The sequence below is a fragment of the Phymastichus coffea genome, unplaced genomic scaffold, assembly GCF_024137745.1.
Source record: "Phymastichus coffea isolate CEN01 unplaced genomic scaffold, Cenicafe_Pcof_1.1 PCOF00112, whole genome shotgun sequence".
Classification (NCBI taxonomy): Eukaryota; Metazoa; Arthropoda; class Insecta; order Hymenoptera; family Eulophidae; genus Phymastichus; species Phymastichus coffea.
This window is the reverse complement of record NW_026706923.1, coordinates 714725-726772: the sequence shown is the minus strand read 5'-3', so window position 1 is coordinate 726772 and position 12048 is coordinate 714725. Positions and strand designations below refer to the sequence as shown.

Below are 12048 nucleotides of genomic sequence, written 5' to 3'. Positions count from 1 at the left end.
TTATTTCACGCGAGTGAATAAACGATGATCGATAATTGATTTGCTGATTCTTCATCTTGACGTCAAACGCTCGTGTTTCTTATTTATTATTGAAATCGCTGGAGAGAAATCAACGGCATCTGACATTGATCAAAATTACGCAGGCGCTTCTTTTTGTGGCACAAGCAAGTTACACGAGCGTGTATTTTATCTTCTCGCTTTGAAGGTGCAATAAAATTTTTTTACTCGCTGTAATTGTATAAAGTGCGATGCAGCCTGCTCACTTAAAAATCAATTTTTCACCAATGCTACAAGCGAAATGAAGTGAGTAATGGCTCGAGGAGTAACAAACGTTATTTATGAAGTCTTGTACAAATGAAAATAACAGTAAGTGATAGCGTGGTGTTTTCAAAACAAAAGACCAAACTTTGCGTATGTAAAATAAAGTTTATCGTCTTCGTGTAGCAATAAGTTTGCGATTTGTTTAGCAGGCTGTCGTCATTTTCCCGTCGTCATTATAAGTACAAATTTAGTCGTGCGAATGTGCTTTCACCAATTGTGTGTAATGAAACTAAACACAACCGAATACTCAATAGTCTCGTGCACAAAGAAGTATGCGCAATTCACGCTTTAAATAGCTTGGAAGTGTCGATAAAAGCTAAAGTGAATTGGACGAAAGGCAGTAGGCACATCAGTTAGCAGAGCTTTTTCTCCGTGCAGTGAGCAACGACTGAATTCCATCTCCAACTGGGTCAGACGCACTCTCGTGAAAGCAGCAGCTCTCGAGCCGTGCAAATAGGTCCAAAATGAAAAATCCTCTCTCGGCTACTTGTGAATCGTAAAGCCGATAAGTTAAAGTGGTTACGCGAAGAAATGCATGTGCCAGCGCATGAATGACGGAAAAAAAATCTGCGCGCGCGCGCCGGCAAGTGATAGCATGCCTTCCGCGCGAGGGAAGCATAACTTTATTGCGCACGCTGTAATTTTGTATTTGCATGGACGACCTCGTTCCTCAAAATACCGTATCGCATCTCCCTCTGTATGTACAAGCGTAGCGTCTTCCTTTTCTTACCTTCGTTGCCGTCGGCTGCTGTACACGCAACGAGAGCAATTTTATTAAAGCTGTAAAATTTTGTACACAAGAATACTTTTTCCTGCTTCCATCACTGCATGCTAAGACCGATAATGAGATTCACGTCCAAGTCATTCGCAATAGAAGTAGCCAGAAATATTATTATAAAATAATAAAAAGCTTCAGAACGGCCTTGAAAATCCTGGTATTCATATGAAAATTTAAACAGGAATCGTAATATCTACTTGATATCATGTGTGACAACGAGTGCGTAATTCACGATTTAATCATTAAGTTATTTATGTATTGTTATTTATTAATGGTTATTCGCACAATAAACTATACGGCGTAGTATAAATACTTGTCAAGCATTTTAACATAAAAATCAAATTGTTTTATAGATAGGAACATCAACATTTCAATAGAATATGAATTCTACTCATAATAAATAATTAGTAATATAATCATTAAAAAAGCGATTTCGATTCTAGGTAACGGAAAAATTAAGTGGAGGCAAAAAAAATATTAAGTTACTGGAAATTTAAAGAGACACGCGGCTGCGTAAAATTTGTTGGGCCGGCAGATACTGCGCGTACGACTTAACGACAGTCGATTTATCGGGCAATAAATCAAAAACTGGCCAGGTATCACTTAGTGCGTAATGCTACCTTCAAATCATCCCCCACACTGTTTCGTTTAACTTATACGGTGCATCTGTCTATGTATAATGGAATTACGAAGTTAGTCAACTTGGAGTGAAAGAAAGCACAAGTACATAACAGTAATGATATGGAAATGAACAATACGTTTTACGTAATCGAAAAATAGAAAAATATTTACGAAGTCAATTTTATTATTACATATCATAGCTTTCTAAACGTTTTGTGACGATACACGGTAGAAGGAATAAATGTGATAAAACATATCACAGTCGATTTGTTAATTGTACTCTGTAAACAGTATTATTAAAATGCAACGTAAATCATACCATCGGTAAGACTTTCAAAATTTATGTGAAGAGAGCGACGACCTATAATTTCGACTTCATGAGAGAAATTTGCTCATTTTTCAACGTTAACTCCAATTCGGCATTCGTTCTGTGAAATACTTCCTAAATTTTTTGTCTCACTTTTTCCATCAATTCCGGAATGTCCTCAGTTGTCAGCTTTTCAGTTGAAATTGCCGACAACGCCGTAATTATTACTCGTCCTTGAAAACTACATAATATAAAGCTTATTTTATTCTTTTACGTCAATTATATTATTTTATGTTATATAATCATTACCTGGCTTGGTAAGCTCTTCCAATTTTGACATGAAATAATGTCTATTGAAAACATTTGGCATTATCAGAAATTATCTATTAGCAGCAATTTGTAAAACGCGCTTTTTTTCAAATCGCAAATATTACCCATATTCCATCCAGTACCTTCAGGGAACATTCACATATTCAACTACAAAATGGAAACGTCAGTTATTACTAAATTGAAAAATGAGTGACATGAATGTTTTAATCGTTAATATTTTTTTATTTTTCAAGTAGTTTTGCTAAGCTCACCTCTATAATATATCCAGCTGTTAAACGAATGGCCAAACATAGAAGAGTTCATTTTTTATTACAGTTGCGGATCTTTTCAAGTCAGTCAATGAATGATATAGTCACAAAACCTAGTAAGCTTTGATAGTTAGCTATCATAGAGGCCGTTCTTCTATGTTATGTTTTTTTCCCCGACCATTCATTTCACTTCGATCATCTAACTCGCGTTACGACCAAATTTGACTACTAATTTGTATTATTTTATGAAATTATGTTTTAATTCAGACAAAAACAAAAATCTATATCAAGACATAGTTGTTATGTATTATTATTGATATGTTAGATAATACTTTTATAACTGAGACTTAAAAATTGACTACGTATTTGAAAAAAAAGGTAAACAATATTTTGTATGAGATATGATATAATCAAGTAATTATTATTTTTTGAAAAGATTTTACCTTTGTGCAGTATTCAATTAGTATAATTCAACATAAAATTCTTCTTAACAAAATAATTATTGCAATATTAAAACATTCATCAAACAATGTAAAACTATGTTCTCATTATTTGAAATTTATTATTATTTTAATTACAATTATAATGTTTAATTATTTAAGTATCGTCTCATAAAAAGCAAGAAATTGAATCAATATTTATCTTTCTGTTACAGTGTGCGGATGTCATCCTCTAGGATCAATATCATCTTCTTGCGATCTTGTTAACGGCCAGTGTCAATGTAAAACAAACGTGATTGGCAGACAATGTGATAAATGCTTAGTGAGTATCAATACAATTGGTCAACTAATTAGGTTATTTTTATAAAATAGTTAGTCTAGTAGATTATATATTTGTATACCTACACGACAAATTTTAAATCCGAACTATTAATGCAAATACATTTGATTTCAAAGTAAATATGTCATTTAATGAAATTACGTAAAAAATAAGCTGTAAAAATGTGTGTTGGAATTCGCAAAGAAATTCCTTATCGTTCATGCACACATTGCTTATTTCTTATCTATATCCCGCAATTGAGTTTAAACGTAATAAACTCTTGAAGTAATTAATTCTTTTCGTAAGCCTATCATACTCAATAAGAGATTATACCGAAAATTAATAAGGAATTGTGAATTAACGTTACAATTACGTTCTTTTTATGTTTTAGTTTTGAATTTCTGTGCATAATCAAAGAAAAGACTTGGCAGTTAGCCAAAATAAATTTATTTGATCTAGTAATTAAAGTTAAAATATCAATATTTATCTTATTTTTTAAAAACAACGTTTAATTTGAACTATATGAGATATAGTAGGCTATTTAATGGTCCCATATTAGACCCACTATTTTTGCATACCCGAAACATGGGAGTTCGTTTAAAGTATAATAAGTCAAGCTGGCTATTATTAAGAAAATCTTGCTACGACACGTTTTGAAGCTGCTTATAAGCTTTAAAATGTACTGGCATGCGTCAAAATAGTTCATTGTTAATCAAAATTTACAGCAGCTTGCGTATAGTAATCTCATACATAGGGCCCAGCTATCTTAAATAATAAATATTTCTGAAATTGTTACGGACGAATGTTTACGAAAATGGCAATATTTACCGCGAGGTAAATTTTCAAGCCCGTGTGCAACGTTTACATGTGATAAAAATCCAAACTTTGGCCTTTGGCACGCCAAACTCAATCAATCTTAGTTATCGCTTTGACGCGAAATAATGCCAAAACTGTGAATAACTTTTCTTCTCAAATACTGTTCACGTTGTTTATAAAACGAAAACACTCAATTGTACGAATTTTGCTAAAACAACAAGCTGCAATTGGTGGCATTAAGAGCAGCCTGCAAGCTATTACAAAAATTATACTGAATCAACGCATGCGCAAATTATACTCATTCTTATTTTGCAACGCCTCGATGTTCATACACATGCAAATTGGCTGTACCCGGCTCTCTCAACCCGACGCCCAGTCGTTTGATACTTCCTTTTGTTTTTAGTTTTGTTATCGATGAGATGATAAATATTCTAGATACATTATATACTTGATGTATCATAGATTTTTGAGAATTCTGGAGTTCAATCGTACATTAACAAGAAAAATATATTTTTCACAGGAAAAATATATCAATTCGGCTTCGTTTTCTTCGAATGTTCAAATTCTTTTCATTTCGTTTCGTTCCGTTTCATTATTGAATAGATTAAAGCATAAATAAAAAAAGTAGTTTGAAGTTTTTTTAACTTATCTTGCTCAATTTTATTATTATATATATATTATTGACCATCCGAATAATTTGGCTCTTTATCTCGCATGTTTAGAGTTACATGTATACAATTACATTTATCGATCTATTATTTTAGTATATATAATTAGAGAACTTTAGTAGCGAGCTGTCCGTCTCATCGATGTTTTAAATGCAATAATTTCGATTAACTGGAAAAAAGTAAAAAATTTTAGTTTACCGGTTATGTCGGTGGAGATGCCGGTTGAAATGAGTCTGCGCGATACGATTATCCAAGTTACGTGAATGAAAGCAGGTGTATGCAAAGTCGATCGAGTTAACAGCTGTCAGACATGAATCCTAAATTACGTCGAAGCAAAAATACATTTTGATTGCAGCCGGATCATTGGGGCCTTGGTACAGGAGCCGGTTGCGTGAGCTGCGATTGTGACTCAGTGGGCTCGCACAATAATTCCTGCCACGACGCCGACGGTCAATGCCAATGCAAACGCGGCGTCGGCGGACCTCGCTGCGACTCTTGCCTTCCGGGATATTATGGATTCTCCCGCAGCGGATGTCAACGTGAGACTTTTAAACGTTTTGCCTTATTGTTCTCGCTCTGGCGAGCATTTCGCGTGTAGGATTATGACTGTTTGCTTTGTTTCGAGTACTCGTGAGGTAGAAAAAGGCCGCACATTGTGGGCTGATACCGTTGGAATGCAGTACCGCTTTCAGGTCATTTGAGTTTGCCACGATAATGAAAATCGTTCTTGATGACAAATACATTATCTTAACCGCACGATTGAACCTCGATGAATTTTATTTGCTTGTTATTTTTTTTTTTTTACGAAATAACTTGTGTGCACTAAGGTAAAAAAACCACGCAAGTTTTTTTCATTTTTAACGTGACGTCCAGAAGTTATCGCCCGGAAGCCCGTTTGAAAACAGCCAGACATTTTGTAAAACGACGTGTAAAAATGAAATAACAATTCCGTACAGCATGCGAGCCTTGTACGCGTGCCGGTCACATCTGCGACCAGGCGAGCGGTCGTTGCTCGTGTCCACACTTGAGTTACGGCGAACGCTGCGACCGATGTCGTCCAGGCAGTTACGACCTTCGGCCAGGTCTAGGATGCCGTGCTTGCGGCTGCAGCGCCGCGGGCTCTTTCAAGCAGCAGTGTAGTCCTGCGGATGGTCAATGCCCTTGCCGAGAAGGATTCACCGGGCGGAGCTGTGACAAATGTGCATTTGGATATTACGACTATCCGCGGTGTCGGCCCTGCAATTGCGATCCTCACGGCTCGCTCGGGCAGTGCGACGAGAGTGGACAGTGTCCTTGCAAGGTTTGTTCTTGTGATATGTTAATTGGTATTGTGCAAGCCCTCGTACGGCTGCTCACTTTTTTACCCACGTATCGCTCATTACTCTTGGCCTATCGAGTAAAGCCTATATCTGGCATTGCAAGCGTTGTCTGTCAAGAGTAACGTGATGGAGCAACGGATTTGAATTTGTTATTATTGATGAAATGTTAGAGTTCGACCAGTCACTCTTACTCTTATGAATTCACGCAAATATTTGTGAAACATTGGTTCGATTGAGAATTTATTGGATCGTCCACAGCCAAACGCGGTCGGTCGTCGCTGCGATGAATGCCGAGAGGGTACGTTTGGATTGTCATCGGAGAACCCTTTGGGTTGCACCGAGTGCTTCTGCTTCGGCAGGACGAGTGAGTGCCGACAGGCGAGCTTGAGTTGGGGACAACGCCGATTACCAAGGCCTCGGGTCCTCTACGTCAACGATACCGTTAACGAAGTCGTTGTAAGTCGACGCCTCGACGCTGATTTATCTACCGATAGCTCATAACATTCTATTAAGCAGCCGCCGTCACCTTTCCTTTCAATTAGCGCATTCTTACCCAGCTTTTCTTCCCCGTGCATGCGCAGCTCGTTAACTTGTTCTGCTCGCGAAGCCACACTCTATTTCGCCGCTGGCTACTTTGCAAGTCATGCGCTAACCTTTTCGCGCTTCTGGCACTTTTAATAATATTTCGAGTTTCCGGCTAAAATCTGTTCTGTCGAAAGCTATTTTGCCAGGCCTACTAAATCATTGCTTGTCAAATCTTTCGTTCACACGTACATTTTGTCACAGGTTACAAATTACGGATCATCAATTGTACTGCCATATTTCAATAGCGGATTGAATAAAACGAATACTCTGTACGCGATACCTGGCATCGACGGGGACGTGACGCTGCCTATGAATTTCTATCGCGAGTTTCCAGTTTATTGGCAACTACCAGATACCTTTCTCAGAGACAAGGTAACCAATCTGCACTTGGTTGGCCGACCTATTATCCATCATTTTCTGATAATATCCATGTATTTCTTCGAAGGTTGCATCATACGGGGGATTCCTTCGATTCACCACAATAACCGAGGGTGGATACGTGTTGCGATCAGGACACAAGTTTCCGCTCGTTCAATTGCAAGGCAACGGACTTATATTAGAGTATTTCCCGCCAAATTCAAATAACGATAGTTGTTACGTTATAAGGTAGGGGCTTAGCGCAATGAGAAACCTTTCGTATCGTGACCATTAATTTTCAATTGCTGATACGCGCAGATTCCACGAATCATTCTGGCAGTTCAGAAACAGACCAGACGTCAAAGTTACCAGGGAAATCCTAATGATAGCTCTACAAAACGTGCAGCACATCCTCGTCAAAGCCTCGGACTTTACGGACTTTTCGCGAGCGACGTAAGCCAATTACTCTCATCATGACCGTTCGATAGCAGCGATCTCAAACGAGTCGTCCACGCTATTTTCAGATTGTTAGAGGCGTCTATGGACGCAGCGGTGCTAATGGCAACGCACTCGCCGCCCTTGGCGATCGGCGTCGAGCAGTGCAGCTGCCCCGGCGAATACAACGGCACTTCTTGCCAAGACGCCAGCCGGGGCTACTACAGGTGGCACGAGACGAATGTCAGCGTCACCACGACGACGACCAGCTATATCGAGCTGGTGGGCCGAGCGAGAAGCTGTCACTGTAGCGGCAGGTCCGAAATCTGCGATCGCGAAACCGGATACTGCCTGGTAAGTGTTGTCTCGCCGTCGCGTCGATCGTGTCTCTTTGTGGTTTCCGCCGGCGGCTTAATCGCTTGCAGCAAAACGATTGCCTTCGTTATGCGCACCTTATTGACTTCCACGTACATATACATTATTTTCGCGGTGCGTTCAATCTTTCGACTCACCTCAGAAAAGTACAATTAATCCTCCGTGGAGTGAATACATTTGCACGCAAGAATGAATGTCCTGCACTATATAATCCGACGTGAGAGTGACTAGAAAATTGCACTTTTTTCCCCCAAGCGAACGACCGACGTTTGCGCAACAATGCATTGATTTGTAAAGAGAAATAATAATCGCAGGACTGCAGAGACAACACGTCGGGGCCACGGTGCGACGCGTGCGCGGAGAGTTTCTACGGCGACGCCGATTACGGCGGATGCAAGGCGTGCCCGTGTCCACAAACCGACAAGAAGTTCTCCAACACTTGCATCGTGCGGCCCGACAACGAGGTCGTTTGCGTCTGCAAGCCAGGTTGGTTGAAGATTTTTGCCAGCAACAGGGTGCGAGAGACACGACGTAGCTCGCGACTTACTTCGAAAGGAACACAAGCGCGCATCGCAGGCGGAAGAGCGCGGCAAGGCGGCGATAAATCGAAGGCGAGCGCGGCGAGATGCAAAACGAGCAATTTGAAAACAATGCTGAGCCTCTGTTGCAGGGTACGCCGGTTCGCGCTGCGAGCGCTGCTCGTACGGCCACTACGGCTACCCGAGCACACCGGGAGGCAGCTGCACGCCGTGCCGCTGCAACGCCGCGGGCAGCGCCAGCGACGAGTGCGACATCGAGACCGGCCAGTGCAACTGCCGGCCCGGCTCCACTGGGCGCGATTGCTCGCAGTGCACCCAGGAGCGACACGTTTTCATCGGACAATTCTGCCAGTGTGAGTACACGTTCCCTCTATGATGTGGTCGTGACCAACGGTACTCGCTACCTTTTCGAGCATTATCCCACGTTCGCATCGCAAAAGGCACACTCCATTTTTCAATATCGTAGCGTGCAATGACAACTGCACTGGTCTGCTCTTGGACGAGTTGGATAACTTGAAATTCGATCTGATAAACGCAACCACGCACATCTCCACCGGTTACATCGCGCCGCCGTGGGAGGAGTTGGCCTACATGGACGACAACATTACAATTTTATTTAACGAATTGGAGTCCAAGAGGGATATCGAGCAAAGAGTTCAACACTTGCCACGAGAGCATTACAAACGTTTAGCTAAACAGGCAGAAACCATGCTCAGAAGTGTGCGTAAACGTTATCTGTACATTAGTCAGTTATATTCATATTCATATATACGTATTCATATTCATTTATGATTAATTTATGCAGGCCATTGAACAAGCAAACGATGCAAGAATTTTGAAGTCTCAAAGTGGTGACATTGAAAATAACGTTTACAGTTTGAAAATGGAACTTGAAAGTTTAAGAAAGGAACTCAATGGTAAAAATTCATCGAATATTTCAAAAGATTTACAGACAATGTTACGACGAGCGGTTATTATGATTTTAAATGCTTTACAGGCACTGTAATGGAACTTTCCTCTTACGAGAATGATCACAAAAAAGTTGAAATTAATAAGATTTTGAAGGAAGCTAAAAGAATTTTAGGTGAAATAAAACAAATTGATATTCCAAAACAAACGAGAACGTTCGAAATTTTGATAAGGTGCGTAAAATAATAATATTACAACTTGTTAATCTCAAATTTCGCATAACAATACTTTATTACATTATAACAGAGAATGCACAGATTCGATCAAATGGCTGGATGAATTGCTTTTATCAATGGAACCTTTAGAACAGTGCAAAGGAGAAGCCGACAAATTTTCTCAGAAATTGAACGATTTGATGAAAATTATGGAAAACACAATGGAAACCATGTATTCTTACGATACTTTGTACAACGAGGTGAATTCTACTTATGAAATGTTAGCCTATCATCAAAATGATATCAACCATGAACATTCAGAGATCAATAGTGCTGTGGAGGAAGGAAAAACTTTGATCGATAAAGCGAAAGGTTGTATCCTTGATAGTGAAAATAATTTACAGGTAGGCTTCCGTTCTCTTCTTTGCAATTGTTTAAAAAATATGTTGCAATTGTTTTTTCTCATTTATTCCAAAATTGTTATTTATTTTGTTTCAGAACATTCCAGATATGAAAGAAATATTACTGCAAGCTACGAATGAGCTCGCTACTAAAGAAAAAATTCTGTACCGACTGAATTACGAATACAAACATAAATATGTTCTTCCGGCAATATTCCACGCCCAAAATCTCTCCGATTACGTAGATCAATACGTATCATTATTTTTTGAAACGAGAGCTCAAGCAGCCAACCCTTTGAAAGCTAGTCAAGCTTACAAAAATATAGTGGACGGTTTAACCGAAGCAAGAGACTCTGCCGAAGATGCTAACGTGATTCTCGACAATGTCAATAAAGAAGTGAGTAATGCAAATTATTTTCACTTGAGTCAACCTGTGTAGTGAGAAAGTTTACAATCGAATTTTCTGAAAGGTATTTCCTAACGGAGCCGATTCGGAATCACTGTTGGACAAAACCTTGGCCATTGGTTTAAAATCCGGCGAGCAGTTAGAACGAACAAAAAACCATAGTGGATTTATCGTGAGTGCGAGAGATCAACTAGAAGATCAGAAACAAGCTGTTGCGGATTTGAAAGATTCATTAAACAGTACCGGTAACAAAGATAATCAAATAAACGTTAAGCTTCGGGAGTTACAGAGTGATAGTCGAAAATGTAAGTATTTGCAAGATTGTAAAGACGTAACTTTTGATAAATCGGTTCGTTTTCATTCATCGGTAGTGGAAGAGAGAATACATACTATATTGCAAGAAAATGCAGCAACGGCGAGTTCCATTTCCGAAACAAGACAATTGATCGAAGACTATCAGCAAGGCATCGCCGAGATTTTGAATCCTCAATTATCGGAACTGAAACGCGAAGGAGATTCTAGAATAAGCCTTGCCAGTGAGAAACGTAAGGGTCAAATATAAGTCCAATAAAATATGAAATTTCGTGACAGTTGTATATTTGTTTTAGTTGCGGAAGCACAAAGTAACATCAAACGAGCAGATGCCAAGTTAACAAGCTTAGCCACAGCTTCGGTGAAACGACAAGTGGAGTTTGATAAATGGAATGGAACTCTCGCTGCAAAACTACAAATTCTCAAGAACAAAATTGCTGAAGCAAGAAATACTGCCGATGGAGTGAGTGCTAACTAGATATATTTTCAAGCTTGACCCTTAACGTAAAGATATGCTCAAAATAATGTTATTCGTATTTCCAGATTCGAATTTCCCTAAAGTCTGCAGAAGGCAAACGGTGTACAAGATCATATAGACCGAAGCATATGCAACCGTCATCTACTACATCTATAGTGATGACACTTGCCATTCCTCATTACCAAAGAGAAGGTTTATTATTTTACCTTCCAAGTAGTACAAACGTAAGTATTGCTTATAACTTCTTATGAAGCATGTTTCAAAAGTTTTAATAAATAACACTTTGTTCAATTTCATGAATCCACAGGATGATTTCGTAGCTCTCGAAATGTATAATCGTAAGATAAGGTTCGTATGGAACGTCGGGGGTGGTACTGGCGTAGTCACCCATCCTGAAATCCTGGATGCAGGAAATCCTAATAACGAGACATTGTGGTATCGCATCGAAGCCGAAAGGTAAAATTATACTTTTATCCTTTGTAATCGTCTAAGAATATCGACTAATCGTGAAATGATTAATGGCAGGATAAGAAACTTAGGAAAACTAACAGTGAGCAAGCAGGTTGCAAGGTTTAGCAAGGTCCAATCTGTAATCAATGCAACGAGTCCCGAGTTTGGACGATTTGACGTTACGATGGTGGATCGAGTATGGTTAGGTGGACTACCCGAACTACAATTGAAGCCACCAGAACTTTTGTCGTCGAGCGGTTTACCAGGTTGTGTGCACCAGGTCATATTGGATAATCAACCCATCGGCCTGTGGAACTTTATTACCAATTCACCTGACGATTCATGTCAACCATGTGTCGAAGGGTAAGTTAGCTTAATTTATATTTAGATTAATAATACATGGCATTCAATCGACAATC

At 39.3% G+C, this 12048-nt stretch overlaps 1 protein-coding gene across 1 annotated transcript in view; it reads left to right on the top strand.

Moving 5' to 3' along the window:
* LOC131670572 (laminin subunit alpha-1-like) overlaps positions 1–12048 on the top strand; it is a 34037-nt gene that overhangs the window by 18055 nt on the left and 3934 nt on the right. The window contains exons 2-22 of the mRNA XM_058946279.1: positions 3261–3367; positions 5204–5387; positions 5805–6148; positions 6426–6623; positions 6954–7124; positions 7198–7358; positions 7428–7562; positions 7634–7898; positions 8234–8405; positions 8590–8811; positions 8925–9178; positions 9264–9375; positions 9456–9600; positions 9674–9986; positions 10081–10380; positions 10454–10694; positions 10761–10934; positions 10998–11164; positions 11245–11403; positions 11487–11635; positions 11705–11992. Coding sequence (XP_058802262.1) covers positions 3261–3367; positions 5204–5387; positions 5805–6148; positions 6426–6623; positions 6954–7124; positions 7198–7358; positions 7428–7562; positions 7634–7898; positions 8234–8405; positions 8590–8811; positions 8925–9178; positions 9264–9375; positions 9456–9600; positions 9674–9986; positions 10081–10380; positions 10454–10694; positions 10761–10934; positions 10998–11164; positions 11245–11403; positions 11487–11635; positions 11705–11992 — 4261 coding nt within the window. The remainder of the gene's footprint in view (positions 1–3260; positions 3368–5203; positions 5388–5804; positions 6149–6425; positions 6624–6953; positions 7125–7197; positions 7359–7427; positions 7563–7633; positions 7899–8233; positions 8406–8589; positions 8812–8924; positions 9179–9263; positions 9376–9455; positions 9601–9673; positions 9987–10080; positions 10381–10453; positions 10695–10760; positions 10935–10997; positions 11165–11244; positions 11404–11486; positions 11636–11704; positions 11993–12048) is intronic.